At 38.2% G+C, this 15,540-nt stretch overlaps 3 protein-coding genes across 4 annotated transcripts in view; 1 reads left to right on the top strand and 2 right to left on the bottom strand.

The window, feature by feature from the left end:
* LOC104805907 (pre-mRNA-splicing factor 38-like) overlaps nucleotides 1-1,382 on the bottom strand; it is a 2,689-nt gene extending 1,307 nt beyond the window's left edge. The window contains exons 1-5 of the mRNA XM_019201516.1: nucleotides 958-1,382; nucleotides 546-667; nucleotides 351-441; nucleotides 126-246; nucleotides 1-31 (exon numbers count right to left, since the gene is read on the bottom strand). Coding sequence (XP_019057061.1) covers nucleotides 1-31; nucleotides 126-246; nucleotides 351-441; nucleotides 546-667; nucleotides 958-1,247 — 655 coding nt within the window. The 5' untranslated portion in view covers nucleotides 1,248-1,382. The remainder of the gene's footprint in view (nucleotides 32-125; nucleotides 247-350; nucleotides 442-545; nucleotides 668-957) is intronic.
* Nucleotides 1,383-1,788: 406 nt separating this feature from the next.
* On the bottom strand, nucleotides 1,789-10,580 carry LOC104805906 (topless-related protein 3-like). Its single transcript, XM_010530611.2, has 25 exons — nucleotides 10,273-10,580; nucleotides 9,628-9,807; nucleotides 9,426-9,539; nucleotides 9,156-9,314; nucleotides 8,588-8,762; nucleotides 8,376-8,505; nucleotides 8,087-8,199; nucleotides 7,862-7,997; nucleotides 7,643-7,752; nucleotides 7,460-7,529; nucleotides 7,292-7,365; nucleotides 7,115-7,210; nucleotides 6,900-6,992; nucleotides 6,656-6,783; nucleotides 6,259-6,496; nucleotides 5,846-5,947; nucleotides 5,608-5,691; nucleotides 5,314-5,466; nucleotides 5,121-5,231; nucleotides 4,850-5,029; nucleotides 4,297-4,425; nucleotides 4,106-4,201; nucleotides 3,623-3,805; nucleotides 3,294-3,469; nucleotides 1,789-2,197 (listed from the first exon to the last, which is right to left on the bottom strand). The coding sequence occupies exons 1-25, from the start codon at nucleotides 10,350-10,352 to the stop codon at nucleotides 1,987-1,989; spliced, it is 3,321 nt and encodes a 1,106-aa protein (XP_010528913.1). The 5' UTR covers nucleotides 10,353-10,580; the 3' UTR covers nucleotides 1,789-1,986.
* A 2,639-nt stretch (nucleotides 10,581-13,219) lies between these two features.
* LOC104805904 (CST complex subunit TEN1) lies at nucleotides 13,220-15,479 on the top strand. Of its 2 annotated transcripts, none has more exons than XM_010530609.1 (4): nucleotides 13,220-13,306; nucleotides 13,753-13,877; nucleotides 14,681-14,834; nucleotides 15,290-15,479. In XM_010530609.1, the coding sequence occupies exons 2-4, from the start codon at nucleotides 13,777-13,779 to the stop codon at nucleotides 15,410-15,412; spliced, it is 378 nt and encodes a 125-aa protein (XP_010528911.1). In that variant the 5' UTR covers nucleotides 13,220-13,306; nucleotides 13,753-13,776; the 3' UTR covers nucleotides 15,413-15,479. The 2 variants fall into 2 exon arrangements, with proteins under 2 accessions (XP_010528911.1, XP_010528912.1); XM_010530610.1 differs by having other exon boundaries at nucleotides 13,282-13,347.
* Nucleotides 15,480-15,540: the final 61 nt, after the last annotated feature.

Here is a 15,540-nt window from a genome sequence, read left to right as displayed (position 1 = left end):
TTTCCCTTTCAGGACTCTTGCGGTGATAACCCTGAGAAAATGGCAAAGAATCATACCAATATAGAGCTGCTCAATTTGTGAAAACAGAGAACGGTACAAATACTAAATGTTACAAGCGTAGCAACCTTCTCATCTTCAGACCCATCCACAACCTCTTCATTCTCCTCCTTTTCTTCCTCTTCCTCGAAATCATCTTCCAAGACACTTTTCCTAAGGTCTAAGGAACCGATCTGTTCGAGTGTCCATCTATAGTCATGGTGACAGAATGGGAAGCTTAGAAACCCACAGCAACCAAAAAGCAAAAAATCACGAAATGTTACTTTACACATGCTCATAATAAAAGAACAAACCTTTTCTTGATGCGGGGCAAAGCAATATCACAAGAATAATCCTTCGTTAAGAGTTCATCTATAACTTCATCCACATGTGTCAACATAAACCCTGTTCCAAATTCCAATATAAAGGTATATAAAATGGTTAGTGCACTAATCAATTGACTGTAACACAAGGGATCACATGAAGACGTTGAACACAAAAGAACTTACGCCCGTCGTTTGACTTTTGTCTCAGTTTCCGATAGTCGTTGTAGAGGGGCTCAAGATAGCGATAGACGTCAATGTCAGTACCAGTGAGACGAAGATAAAAGGCACCAAGAATTCGGACATATCTGCAGGAGCGTCGTTAAAAGTAATTACTAAAGCTAAACCAAATTTCTATGTAAGCCAAATTTTACAACATGAAAGCACGCTAAAATTGAGAAAGCAATACTCCGGAGATCATTAGAGCAAAATCTCAACGAACCCAAGAGCTATAATCTGTCTAAATACATGAAAAAACGCGTAGAATTGAAGTGATCTGACCAGAAATGTTGATTCAGTCGAATCTAGGACCAAGTTAATCGCAGTTGTCAACCTAAACTATACGAAATCAAATGAAAAGCTTCGGTAAGAATTGTACTTGTAATCATCGTTTTTTATGAACTCGACGACGATTTCCTTCTCAGGCTGGATCTGGAGCATCTTCAAGACGAGACAGAGAAACGGAGTGGGCTTCCGGTTTCCGCCATAGGTTCCACCGAGGTGGTCAAGCTCCATGGCCTTGTCGACGAGCGTCTCCGCAGTGAGACCGAAGCATTGCCCCTTCCAATAGGTGTGCTGATAAATCTTCGATCGCACAATCTTCTCCACCAGATTCTGCGGGTTCGTCCCTCTTATGCTCTTGGCCAACGGATCCGTCCTGTTTGCCATCTTCGAAGAACAGGTTCCTCTAAGCAGATTCAGTAGAAGAGATTCTCAACCAGAAACCCTAAACCCTAACTGCAATCCTCCGCCTGCTCCGCCCTCTTCGCGTGGGGAAGAGCAAAAACGGGTGATTTAATTTAAATATCCCTGTTTTCGGTGATAAAAACAAATATGTATATATATGTATATTTGTGGATGTATGTGTATACGCATGTATATATGTTAGTGTATGTATTGTATATATATGTAGGTATTTTAAATTTTTAAATTTTTTATAAACGATAGCTCACCAGATTTTCCCGATCTGTAGAAAATAAAACAATGTCAAATATCGAATAATTATCATTTTCCATTGTCTAAATTTTTTTTATAATTTTGACCGAAAAGTTGGAAAAGTTTATTGCATTTTTGTTAAAATTTATACATTGAGAGCGAATTGATAATAAATTATATACTTAGAATTTTTCAAAGAAAAATATAAATGTGAATTTCAAAATAACAATTGGATTTAGAACACAGTTTAAGACGAAATACCAAACCTACAAAAAACATGACTTAAAAATTTAATAAAGACATGAAAGTGAAACAAGACAAATTATTACCACAAAATGGTTTTATCCTAACAAACAAATCATTAGAATCTCCTTTTTTTTCTTCGGTTGTTCCCTAAAACCCTGATCCCTAAAAATCTACACGTAAATGATATAATGAAAACTCTTAATGTATTATCTGTTCGATCAAATCTTCATCTCTGCAACTGTTCTTGGCCTGCCGTTGATGGCCTTCCGGCAAGGATTCCGTTGTCAGTTGCGGCTGGCGGGGGGGGGGGCACTCCCCATTTCCCTTCGCTTTCTGAGGGCTCCAACACTTTCACCGAGCCATCCGTTAGACCGACCGCGAACTGGTTCTGATCGTGCGGGTGTGCAGCCACGACGAATGGGTGAATCGGTGGTTTCCTGCAAAGTAAAAACGGGTCGTAAACGTTATTAGCTATTTAAAACGTTGTTGTTTATATCAAAATCGACTAAAACTGCCACTTTAGGATCTTTAACCTTTTTTTTTTATAATTCGAGTATTCTGGACCGAAGCCCAGACTAATCTTGGGGCCGAAGGAGGAGGTGCCACTCCCCATTTCCCTTCGCTTTCTGAGGGCTCCAACACTTTCACCGAGCCATCCGTTAGACCGACCGCGAACTGGTTCTGATCGTGCGGGTGTGCAGCCACGACGAATGGGTGAATCGGTGGTTTCCTGCAAAGTAAAAACGGGTCGTAAACGTTATTAGCTATTTAAAACGTTGTTGTTTATATCAAAATCGACTAAAACTGCCACTTTAGGATCTTTAACCTTTTTTTTTTATAATTCGAGTATTCTGGACCGAAGCCCAGACTAATCTTGGGGCCGAAGGTGACCAGGTAAATTCTTCCTCCCCATGCTGGGGTTGAACCAGGGCGGGACAAGTGCTTTGCACCCCCGTTTCACCAGCTGAGCTATCCAGTTTGGGTCTTTAGGATCTTTAACTTGAGGAAAACTTATTAAATGTTAGGGGTGACCGAACTTCCCCGGTCTGGGAGGTGTAGTCGGGACAAAGACTCGGTGAATTTGCAGATTATAAAAAAATGCTAAGGGTGAGTGTTTCAGGTTTCGGTTTGGTATTTATTGAGTTCAATTTAGGAACGGTTTACTCAGTTTATAAATCTTTTGTACCAAATTACAACCATTTGCTATTCAGTTCGGAACGTTTTTGTGATATGAGTACCAAATAGAACCAAAGCTTGATTACGGTTCCGTTTCTATTATTGATTTCTTCTCTTAATCTCCTAATCATACACATTGTTTCTATTATGGATTAGTTCAGTTCTAATCCGGTCGGGTTGTGTCGGTTCGATTCGATTTGGTTTGGTTTCTTTCAATCATACATATTTCTATTAAACGCTCATTTCTTATTCTAACCATCGTCATCAAACTCCGCCAGCTAATCTAATTGACCAGCAGAACAATGAAACCTATCCCATTTTTACACAACAGATAGAGAGAAGGGGGAGGAAGCTTACGCGTTTAGAGCAGCCTGTGACAAATAAGTGTTCGGGGCGATGCGGCATCTGAGTCTGAGACTATCAGCATCGAACACGCCAACGTTACCATCGCAGAACGTCGCATAGATTAGTTGACTGTTGCAGGAATATGCAGCAGAAGATATTGTTGCAGACAATCCATCTTGAGGAACCCACTGGAAGGAAAAAGATCAAAAGAAGACAAAAACCCGATGTTTAATCAAAATATGGAGAGAGGCGATAAGGATTGTGATTAGTAAAAGGGGGGATTAAGCGAAAACTATGGTTAAGATCAAACCGCATTCCATTGTAAATTTTGCTCGGCATACCTGTCTGATCCTCTCCATGTTAGAGGCATCATATATGGCCAGCTGAGTCTCGTGAACTACAAGCATACGGATTTGGTCAGTGTGGAACTGAACCCGTGTTTCTCCTGTCGGAGCCTTCCCAGCCGGCATTTGGATGGTAATCGACTTCCGTCTTTCCCATGTATCAATGTTCCATACACACAGCTGCATATCAATATTCCATAACTGAATGAGTACAAAGAGGATGAATTAGAGTGACAATGAAAACGACTTCTTTAGTAAACCTAGAGTTTTGGGGTTTAGGGTTTAGGTTCAGAGTTTTGGATTAAATCTTATGAAACAACAGATATACACTATTTGGGGAGGGTTTGTGGCAGATGTTGCCGCAAAGTCCCCTCGTTGCCGGAACTGATTGCTGGCTCGGGCTGAGATTGGCCATTACTGCCAGAAAGAAGAATATTATCTTCAGCATGTCGAGATCTCAAACAGGAAAATACCACTTACTTGAGCATCGGCACCAGATGAAACTAAGATATGAAGCTGTGCAGAAAACGCTAGCCCAGTGATCCGTTTCTGGTGGCCCTTCAATTTCGACTTAACCTGATAACGACAAAAGCATAAGAATGTGCCTTTCAAATCATCTAACCACTGTGGTATTGATCATCAAACAACACATTAAAACTAAAAAAACAGACCTCATCAACTCGAACATTGTATATGTGGATTGAAGAATCCTCTGTTCCGATGGCAATGATATTGTTGTCCTGAGGATGGAATGCCAGGAACGTTGAAGCAGGTGGTGGTGACATGAATGTTGTCATTACCTTGAATAACATATCCAAAACCCGTAAGGATTAGTGCGTTTTCTGAAAGGAAAATACAAAATAACCAAATCCAGTCTTTCACTATATTTTTTTAATAGTTGTACAAAACGCAAGTTGGTTATATCCCTCGTCGAATTTGGAGAAAGAGGATCAAACAATTCCCAATCATAGCTTCAAAACATCCATACATCGTCCAAAGACAAACCTGCATATTTGATCTCTTTCCTTAAATGAGGTAACACTTTCAACAACTCTCTATCATATATCACATGACAAAAATCGCTTTTGCCCAATCCAACAAAATGTGGTAAAAATTAAGCGTGATATGATTTTTAGTTATCAGGGAACTCAAGTATTCCCTTCCTAATTTTTAAGTTTCAAATTAAATCTTGAATGTAATGTAAAAAAAAATCTTCAGTCTTACCTTGAAGGTCATCATGTTAAACAATGAAACCTTCCCGCCCGTTGCTGACATTACATAGGAGTCGTTCTTGGAAAGAGCTATGCATGGAACTGCTTCTTCAAGGTTGACTCCTGAGACATCATTCGTCATAAGAAGGCCACTGTTTGGCTGCCAAAGTTGTGGAACTACACTGGCAGTGGCCTTTAAAAGAAAAGTAAATTCTTTTAGAAGATCCTCAATAATTCGGTCAAAGAAAGAGCGAAAAAAAGGTCTCGTTTAAACAAGACAGCACCTTTCCAGTTGGGTTTTGCTCATTGCGAGCCCATTTCCAGAGCTTTTGAATACCATTTGAACCAAGAGCCAAAATGCCAACACCGGAGTTTGTGTACAGGAGCCGCACAACCTGGATAGAGACATAAGAATCTTAAGGATACTGGTTCGGAAAATCATAGGCAGGGACGCAAAACAACATTTGATTGATGAACCTTGCTTGTTGTGTCTGTTGTGTCTGGCAAAGCAACTAAACGACATTGAGCAGGATCCAAAATCTCAGCTAATTCCCATGGTTTGGTCTTTTCAGAGGCATCTTCACCACCTCTTGGCTTTTCCGTGGTTCGTCCCATTGGATCTACTCCATTCTGCAGGTGAAAAATGTCAGTAATGGCATGGAACACTGGAAAAATAACAAGCACGGATGGGACAAAAGCCTCCACACCAAATTAAACTGCTTCAAGATTAAAAAACCAAAGGGTGGCTTATGATTTATATGCATAACGTACGATTATCATAGAGGATCTTACAGGAGAGCTCCTTTCCACTTTACAGTTGACTGGAGTGACAGTTGCAACAGCAGAGCCAGAAACCTAAATTAATCAAAAGAATGTACATAGATCACACAATGTTGACATTAAGCCTGCTATGAAAAGAAATCCAAAAATCATCGTAAAGCATTTTAATTACAGAAGAAACAAACAGTGTTTTGGTTGCTTAAAAAGATAGGGTTTCAATGGCCCTTACAGATCTGAAACCAGCAGCATTTGCAAGTATCTTGATACCATTATCTGCTGTAGTAACAGCAAGGAGATTGCCTTCCTTGTTGAATTTCAGCCGCGGAAGAGCCTATTGTGAGAAAGATAATTGAGCTTAGGACAACAACAAAATCCCGTCGATGTCATCTAATGCATTAGACAACACAAACACCAACGTCTTACAGAACTTATCATACATTCAGCATCTAACATTCAAAAGCACCAAGAAAGTGCTTTTGATATTATACATGGAACAATATTGTGATCAGATTAGAGTATAACGGGCATATCAAACATGAGTTCTATTAGATGTCAGACACCTCCAATACAACAGGTAAGAAAATGCATATGGGAGAAAAGGTAATTTTGGAAACGAGACACAAGCCACTGAATATGACTAACCGAAAGCCCACTATCGGCATCTGTGCTGCTGAGAAGTTTGGTATTGTCCATATCCCAGAATTTTATTTGTCCATCTTCACCAGCTGCTAAAAAGTGGTTCTGCGTCGTGTCAAACTGAACAATCCCATTCGACTTTTTCCTCATAAATCCTACGTAAGACCTCTTTATGGCGCCTTCACTTTCGTTCCATTCTACCAGAAAAGAGTCCCCATCTTTGCTGTTTCCACATGAAAATAACCTAAGAAAAACAAACCAAAACAAAAGATAACTCCAGAAAGTCAAAGCCAAACATAAATGGAAGAAGAGGTAATAAATGCAAACTTTGGCCAGTATTAGTAATGAAATTGCCATCTCCCTTATATCGTATAGAATATCTGCGGATCTAGAAAGTTCTTACCTAGTTCCATCAGCACTGTAAAGCATTGTCGTGCACCAATGACCAGGGGCATCATAATCAACCCGAGAACCCATATTGTCATAAAGCCAAGCCTTTATCTTCCCATCAATAGAAGTCGAAAAAATGAACTGTCCATATGCGAGATTCCAATCATCACATATATCCATTTCTCTTGAACCTTGTGGACTAACACTCTTATAAAAAGAAGCATTAAAGATGGATTTTGATCAATTATTCATCAAACCTGGATATTCTCCTTATGATGAGGGCAAATGGAATAAACAGGTGCATCATGACCTTCAAATGTAAATAGCTTTTGGCCCCGAAGATCCCAAACCTGTTTCACATTTCATGAGATAAGCAAGAGCACTGGAAAAATTCGTAAAAATGGAAGCTTATACATAAATGAACAGTGTAAATGGGATTGGGGAAAGAGGCAAGGGATTCCCGATACCTAACCTTTATTAATTTATCATCTCCGCATGTGACAACACAAAGTTGTTTATTAGGGTGGGCAAAAGCCAAGTCATTAACTGCACCAACATGTGCGTCGATCTGAATTTACAAGAGAGAAATGAGAGTTAGTGCAGCTAAAGTTTACTAAGTATGTTGTTTAGCAAACAGTAGATAACCAACCTCAAGTTGCTGGCGTAAATCATTGGGGCCCGAAAAAGCATACAAATGAATCAAGTGTTTTGTAAAGGCAACCCCTGAAGAAACAATCACAAAGATCAATTTTCCAGAAAGGAATAAAAAACATATGACACCCTTCAGATTTTAGATGCAAACTATAAGGGTACTCACCAACAAAATTTCCATCTGGACTCCAAGAAACCCGAGTGACCGATGCAGGTGTTTCTTTGACCATTGAAGCCTGTACACAACGAATTTCAACGTGAAGATTGAAATATTGCTGACAGTCAAATTCGGAGTATTAAGATTAACTCAATGGAACATAAAAACTGGATGCAAATAGATCCAACGGACCTGAAATGGCAAGGAACAAGCAGAAATGTCCCAGATCTTAAATGGCTTTGAGGTAAGCCTCTCCCGAAGTGAAAGTTCCCAAAGAGTGATTTCACCGCTATCAGAGCCAACTACCCATATGAAGTCAAGTCAAGACAAAAAAAAGGTATGTCAGTTACTGTGGTGAAAGACTATATACCTCTGCTACTTATAAGACGTAAGAAGGAATAACTTTGGTACCAAGAAGCAATGTGTGGAGTGCAGGATGGAAATCCATGCTCGAAACAGCAGTTCCTTGATGCAACGCGAAAACCACTTTTGTTGGCAAGTCTTCAGCAGACCATGAAGCTTGTTGTCTAGGAGTTGGATAGGTCACCTATAAGCCAAAGCAGTCAGCAGCTAAATGAAACGCCAATGCAAAAATTACAGAAGTCTGATGTGTGAGAAACAAAGACAAATAATAACCTCTTCAACAGATTGAGCAGGTCGAAGCCGCTTCATGAGTTCGTGTTCTGGATTCTGATAATCAACTACACCAGAATTTGTTGGAGGAGTTCTTGGACGTTTCAGTACAGAAACTGCACAACACAAAATGAGTAACTTAAACCAGCACAAAAGAGGGCTAAGAAAAGACGAAAGACAATCATAGATCTGAACCGGAAATTTAGAAGTACTTATCTGACAAATGTCAGCTAACAAACAATTTGAGCTAAATCTGAAGTGGAGAATGAAAAAGAGGCAGAAGACGGTTCACCTTGATTTTGGGGAACAGGCATTGATGATGCAGTAACAACAGCTGCTTGAACAGAAGAAGAAGCAGAGGCATTTACCATCCAGCCAGCTAATGCACCAGGATTAGCTGCTGCTGCAGCGGACAGAAAGGGCTACAGAAAAATGGGAACAATGTACAGGTTTTAAAATATGTATACATACATAAATATATGAAGTATATAACATGAAACTTACACCATGAGCTCCCACTGATGGATATGGAGAGGGTTTTGCAACTGCAGTGACAGGAAGATTCCCAGCAGAAGGTGGAAGAGGACCATTTGGTGGTGTACAAGTGTGGTCGGTGAATAATGTCTTGATATCAGGATTTGGCCTTGGGTTCTTGCAGAGTTGATGTTGCCAATTCAGGCTGCATTGAAGCGGTAACAATTTATTGTCTGGCACACTTTTTTTCCAGATAAAAGATATTTATAAGGTTCTATCAATTTTTCTAAAAAAATGTTCAATTGTTACCCAATTATCTCCACCACCTACACCTAATAACGAATTTGAAAAACGTTTTACACCAAAGGCTTGAGAAAGAGAAAACAAGTACACCAAAATGCATTCAAAGATGTTTGAATTATTTCCATTTGCTTCTAGATTTACCAGCTCCAACAATATGTGTGTGTATATATATATACATAAACAGAAAAGATAAACACCACCACAGGTAAGACTGATGCTAAAAAAAGAACAGGAAGCATTGTACACTTCCAACCAGTAACAGGTCCACATGATAAAGATGTACAAACATAGATACCTTTGATTGATCAGGGTTCTAAGTCTTGATGCTCTCAGAGTAGGGAATACGAGTTTGTCACGGAAAAGAGGGTTTGCTTCAATGAGCTTTTTCAGCTCCGACAGCATTATGCCGCGGGCAGTTTTTGTGTCGCCATACTTAGAAAGCTGTTCATTCTCCCTGTTTTCAGGCGAATCCAAGAGAAGGATTACAAAAATCACATATCCATCTTTTCTGGGGTCCAAAATACACTTGTATCTCACAAACAAGATAAGGTTGTTAATTTGTTACCTGAAGTTATTAAGAGTCAGAAGCTGGGTGATTTCTTTGAACAGATCTTCATTGAATGTCGAGAATACTTTCAAATCCTGCACCAATATTTCAACAGCCTTGGCCTTGTCTTGCCTGTATCAAATATTGCAATCTGATACTAAGTACAATCTTCTAAAACCAAGAAAAAAAAAGTGAGTGCAAAAAGTAAATTTAACCATACTTGTCAAGAGCTTCAAGATATTTTTGCTTCCGGATTTCAAAGAATATTTTCATGGAATATCTGTTGTCATCGACTTTTGTGAACCCGGACAAGTATTTCTCGACCTCATCCCATTCTCCGGCATGAACTTTCTCCTCAAAATACTTCATGTTGAAGAAAAATCCCGACTCCTTCTCGAGCCTGAACAAGAAAATATCCGCAAACAACAATCAAACAAACAACCAATGAATCACGTTTCAAGATCCTAGACTAAGAGAAACGACAGAAGCGAGCCCATCAAGCCTTATCTTATCATTGTCAAAACAAACGATCCTATCTTTTCTCCAGAGCGGCGAATACACTTCCAATACCATGTTTTCCAGAGTCGAAAATTTCAGCTTCCTTTCACTAATTTTCTTGTGAAACGCTAATTCGAATCGGTAAACCTCTAATGATAAGAAACCTGAAGAGTTAATTCACCAACTAAAATCAATCATCTTTGTTAAACCTACACGCTTTCATGATTCCTCATCCACTTCCACCCGGGGTTTTTTCCTTACCCTCCCAGTTTCAGACATGGGCATTCTAACTTCCATTTCCAGAGTTTTACATCAACCCAAATACATCACAGAAACCATGAGACAGAAAACGAAACATCGGATTCACCTGTGTACAGATTCCTTGAATTTCTCTTCCTCAAGAAATTGAAGTATAAGAAACACCAATTCTCTGCTCAACGACGACATTTCCGAGACCGGACCAACGAAACGCCCGACAGCAAGAGAAAACAGTTTGTGAGGATTCGGCTGAAATTAAGCTCAGATCGATCAACAAAAGGAGCCTTGGGAAAGCAGATTCATGAACTCGTAAGCCTAGGGGTTAATCCCAAGCTCCGATTCCGAGGTCTTCTAGGGTTTCCAGAGAGAGAGGAGAGAGAAAACAGAACTTGGTCTTGCTCTCCTCGATGCGTTGCGCAGGAGGTGTCTTCCCTTTTCTACTGGCCTATCTATGATTATCCGACATACTTATCTTATAAGTACATGTACTTATCAATATGCTTATCAGCTTATCATCGGGTAGAGATGATAAGCAGAGCCGGTCTGTGCAGCGGATTTGAAATCACTAGTTCAAACCTAGTGCATATTCGCTACACACGTCCATTTTGGTCCCCTCTTTTTGTTTCGGGTACAGTCTTTATCTCCCGTACTCGCGATATATTTACTAATATATCGTTATTCCGATATCTCGTATAAGTTGTGTTTGTTGAATTTGTCATCTGTACATCTCTCATCAAATAAATTCTCGTCCTCTGTTTCCGTTGATTTTAGCCGCCCTGTTTTTATGCGATAAAATGCCAAAAGGGACAAAATTTCTCTAATCTACGAGCAAATTTTTTTTTGTTAATTACGAGCAAAAAAAATTCGATTATAATAAATAAATAAAATATTCAAAGTCGCCATATCAATGAGTTTATACCACGGGAACAAATTGTTTTCACTACTTATAGAACACACTAAATTATATTTGTAGATTATGAAAAAAATATTTTTAGTTCTTTTCATGTTATATAAGAGTTCTTTGCATAACAAGTTAACTATATATACATACAATATACTAAAACAGATCGATGTGTTTTAAGGTAATATAGTTGTTTCTATTTATAAAGAAAATATATTGCTTTACATGCTAAAATATTTGTGATATATTTCTCTAAATACACCAATTAGTTATGTATTCCGCCAAATAATTTCCCTTTTTATACATATTCTTACAGTATAGATAGTATTAGAAAACCAAATTAGGGAGATATCCAATTTTTTTCCTTGAAATTAATATATATAAACAGTATCTATATAAAAAAAATGTACATTTGGACGCTAAAAAGCGTGAGAGATAGCCTCAATTTCTCGTGAAAAAAATAAATTGACACAGATTTTGATGACAACCATTTAATATAATGCAACTATGAGAAAAGATATGATATAAAGAGAAGATAATGCAAATACGATAATATGAAACATTGTAAGTGTGTGGGGTCAGTTAAAAAAACTCGAGCTTTTTTTTTAAGTACGAGATATTAAAGGGTCGCCGAGTCGTAAGGGAGAAGCGATTGGAACACGCGCCACGCGCCTCAAAGGGTACGCGCATGTGGCTTCTTGCCCTTTTTCTTCACACGTATCGAGAGCGACTGGTGCGCACGTTTTGCGTCACGATGAAAGCGAAATCACGTCTTGGCTTTTCCTCCCCCTATCACTATCCACGCTCCTTTTAGCGCTTGTAGCTACGCGCTCAATAAACAATGGTTTAAGTTTACGTTTTTTAAGGAGATATAGCTATACATATATATATGTGTGTGTATGTATATATACACTATTTTTATATGTATATTTTGTAACATTCCAAGTTAGTTTATTTCCTTTTATTTTAACAAAGTTTATAGTGTTTTTTTTTTAATTTGAAATGTTTTATTTTATGAAATAGTTAAGTATTTATTTTTATGAAATACGACATCTGTGTATGGGGGTTGGATCCGCTGGTATTATAACTTGACCAACTGAATATTTTTCAGTTCACAAAATAAAACCATTAAAACTAATTACAATTTTGAAGAATTTATTGAATCTCTCTCTCTCGTCATTTTTTTTAATGATGTCATATGAGATCACCTCAAATATCTATTACACATAAAATTCCATCAAAACCAGTCAAAAGACATTAAATGGCATGACGAAATACACGTTGCTAAATGCTAACTTTCATGTGTCTTCATGCAAATAAAAAAAAAAATCAAAAGATTTTTTTAGGTAACCGGGTTTCCTGAGCCGAGATCCAGACTAATCCCGGAGCCGAGAGCCAATCATGTGATTTGAATTATGCGCTCCCTCTCCATCCTGGGATTCGAACTCGAGACGGGACAGATGCTTTGCATCCCCGTTTCACCGGTTGAACTACCCAGGTTGAATAAAAAAAAAATCAAAAGATATACACCAACAATAGAAACCACTCACAAAAATAAAATGGAAATCCACTTTTGGAGACAAAGAAATAAAATCAACATTTCGTATGTGTTATTATACCTTACAAAACGGTACTTTTTAATAATAAAGATAATAATAATAATAATAATAATAATAATAATAATAATAATAATAATAATAATAATAATAATAATAATCACCATCACCATCATCATCAAAAGTGATGAAGTCATTGAGCACAAAGACAGAGTCTGCGTTACTACTCCTACACGTAACGGTTGACAGCAACGCAAATTAAAAAATATATATATGGTACACATACATATATATATATAAACAAAGAATGTTACGTAAACTATTAAAGATATAGATTGTTATATAATTTAAAAATTACATCGTGTAATTAGCTAATCTTTCATCATCTTAAAATTTTTCAATTAAATTGAATTTAGATGATAAAGAATACCAGTAAAATATTGCATTTTTTTTTATTCCATTTGGATTACAAGATTAAATAAATTATAAAATATAGGAGCAACAAATTCCGAAATTGTATGTTTTGACGGGCCTTAACATTTATTCGGCCCATTTATTCGGCCGAGCCTAGCTCACACTCAAACGGCACCGTTTTAGGTTCGGTGTTGAGACGACAAATCGCGCGGGTCTTTTCAGCGGTAGAAGAAAGTGTTCGGAGTGACCAAAAGCACGCCTGCTACAGATAGGTAACTATGATCCAGCTCTCGCAATCGTTTCAATTTTTGCGGTAATCTTGGAAATTTTGGCTCTCTCTTGTGTTTTATTCTCCATTTTTGGGGTTTTAGTGTTGATTTTTGGCTGGATATTTGGTTAAATTGCTCGTTTTCGGGCTTTGTGACGATGGGTTTTGCGGAGAGTGAATCCCCTACGTTAGAGATTTGCGTGATTCTTCGTGTTCGTGTCAATTTTATGATCATGATTATTTGCTTGTTTTATGGGTTGAATTCGAGGGAATTTATTTCGATTGATCTTGTAATGTATGGGAACATATACATTTTCACTAGGAAGAGAACAGATTTTTTTCGTTTTGTTCTTCAACTTCTTTGGCTTCATCTACTACGCTTCGCCTTCTCTTTGGATCCTTTGGTTTTATATTTCTTTTTTAGATCTTGTAATCGATATCTGAAATTAGGGTTGAGTGGCTGCTGGAGACGTGATGGCGTACCGAATTGAATCCGGTGCTCTGGTTACTTTGCAAGAGCTATGCCCTTCATCTCCGTTCTTCAAGGAAGGTGCTTCTCTCAGGATAACTGGCAAGTAAGACTCCAATTTCCCCAAAAATCTTCTTGGATTTGTTTCCCTTATGATGTTTTTTTCTGTGCCTGATTTTGAAAAGTCTTCCATTGTATGTCCCTTTTTTCTTGTGGTCTGTTTTACCATCGTAGTGACGTGGTTGAATGAAAGAAATTGAGAAAACAGCAAACTTGGTAATCTTTGCTTGAGCATATGAACCCTAGAATCATGTCAAGCAAGATATTTCGTGATTCAGTAAAACTTTAGATCCCGTCTGCTGGAACAGAATCAATAATGTGTGTGGTGCTGTTGCTCCAGTAATCGAAACAGATGTGAAGAAATTGGCAGATTCATACTTTTTGGAGAAGACAATCACAATTTCCATGTTCATGAGACTGATAAGAGATTTGATGTAGGTTGAATGATAGAATGCATGACAATATCCCTATCTGTTAGAAAACGATGCTGACAACACACAATTCACTTGCAGACATACGTTGCCGAAAATGACCCTGTATTTACTCCATGTTTCTATGGTATTCTAATTGCCGGGATCATCTATTTGTTAAAAGATTCAAATTGGATGAATTATCTGGTTTTGGATTACAAGATTGCCAATTCCAACATCTGGACGTCTTTGAAGATTTGGGGTTTTTCCTTTTCTTCTATACTCTCTTTAGCATATTGCATATTTTTGTGAATGCTTATTGCCTTATTGGTCATGTGGGCTCAGATAGCGAAATGGATTGCTACATTTGCCCAGAACTTTAGGCGTTCTGCCTGCTTTGACATTAATTTTATTGGCAATATCATGTTTCTCTATGCAGACTGAGAGAATATTCAGTCGAAACAGCTGTAGCTCTGGTCGCAGATGGAGAAACCGTTCTCAATGTCGACACCCAACACCTAAGAGACCTTAGTTTCCGGGTTGGCTCAATCTACCAATTCATTGGAGAGCTCCATATTGAGCCTGGAAACGAGGTTAGTCGTTCGTTCACATGGAACAACATCCTGTGTACGTCTACGGAAATATATAGAACATTCTGGATCCTGAAAATATAATCGGGATAAAATGTGTTTCTCTTTGATTCTGTGTATCTCAATATGCTAGGTGATGAATAAAGGGTAATGTTATCACGAAAAGAAGCAACTTAAGGAAAAGGCTCATAACCTCTGATCTTGAAAAGGTGTGTAGGTTCGTAAATGTGCACATACCGAAACTCCGAACTGGTTTAATACCCTTTATTTCTGTAAAGTTGTTATGATATTTCTCAGTATTAAGTTCAGGAACACCATGGGGGGGTTTAAGAACTTGGTTCAAATCTGAGAAACCCTTACTACTGTGGCAAGTTTTTGCGCAAGGCTTATTATCAGGGCCTAAACGTTGAATGGCACAGAAACAAAGGCAATAAATCGTTCGTTTTGCATCATTTCAGGCGATTTTACGGGCTCGAACTGGGAGAAACGTGGACGGGATTGATCTAAACCTTTACCGTCAATCTATCAAGCTCTTGAGGCAGTTCCTCGACGAACAAGACAGAAGCAACATGCTCGGATGAGGAAAAACATCACTCACTGAAGATACATTTCTTCCACATATATTTACATAAACCCAGGTTAGAAACGTGCCGAATCTATCTTTTTTCTTCTGCTTCTTCGATTGCTTCAATTGAAGATAGACAAAAAT

This window comes from Tarenaya hassleriana, unplaced genomic scaffold (assembly GCF_000463585.1).
Source record: "Tarenaya hassleriana unplaced genomic scaffold, ASM46358v1 Cleome11, whole genome shotgun sequence".
NCBI classification, from domain to species: domain Eukaryota; kingdom Viridiplantae; phylum Streptophyta; class Magnoliopsida; order Brassicales; family Cleomaceae; genus Tarenaya; species Tarenaya hassleriana.
The sequence above is the reverse complement of the archived record's forward strand: the minus strand, read 5'-3'. Positions and strand labels throughout refer to the sequence as shown.

Coding starts and splice junctions, on each gene's coding strand:
- LOC104805906 (XM_010530611.2), bottom strand. CDS start 10,352: ATGTCGTCGTTGAGCAGAGAATTGGTGTTTCTTATACTTCAATTTCTT. Junction 5,948..6,258: donor ATGCCGATAGTGGGCTTTCG/GTTAGTCATATT, acceptor TTCTCACAATAG/GCTCTTCCGCGGCTGAAATT. Junction 2,198..3,293: donor TCACAGGCTGCTCTAAACGC/GTAAGCTTCCTC, acceptor TTTACTTTGCAG/GAAACCACCGATTCACCCAT.
- LOC104805904 (XM_010530609.1), top strand. CDS start 13,777: ATGGCGTACCGAATTGAATCCGGTGCTCTGGTTACTTTGCAAGAGCTA. Junction 13,878..14,680: donor TCTCTCAGGATAACTGGCAA/GTAAGACTCCAA, acceptor TTCTCTATGCAG/ACTGAGAGAATATTCAGTCG. Junction 14,835..15,289: donor ATATTGAGCCTGGAAACGAG/GTTAGTCGTTCG, acceptor GCATCATTTCAG/GCGATTTTACGGGCTCGAAC.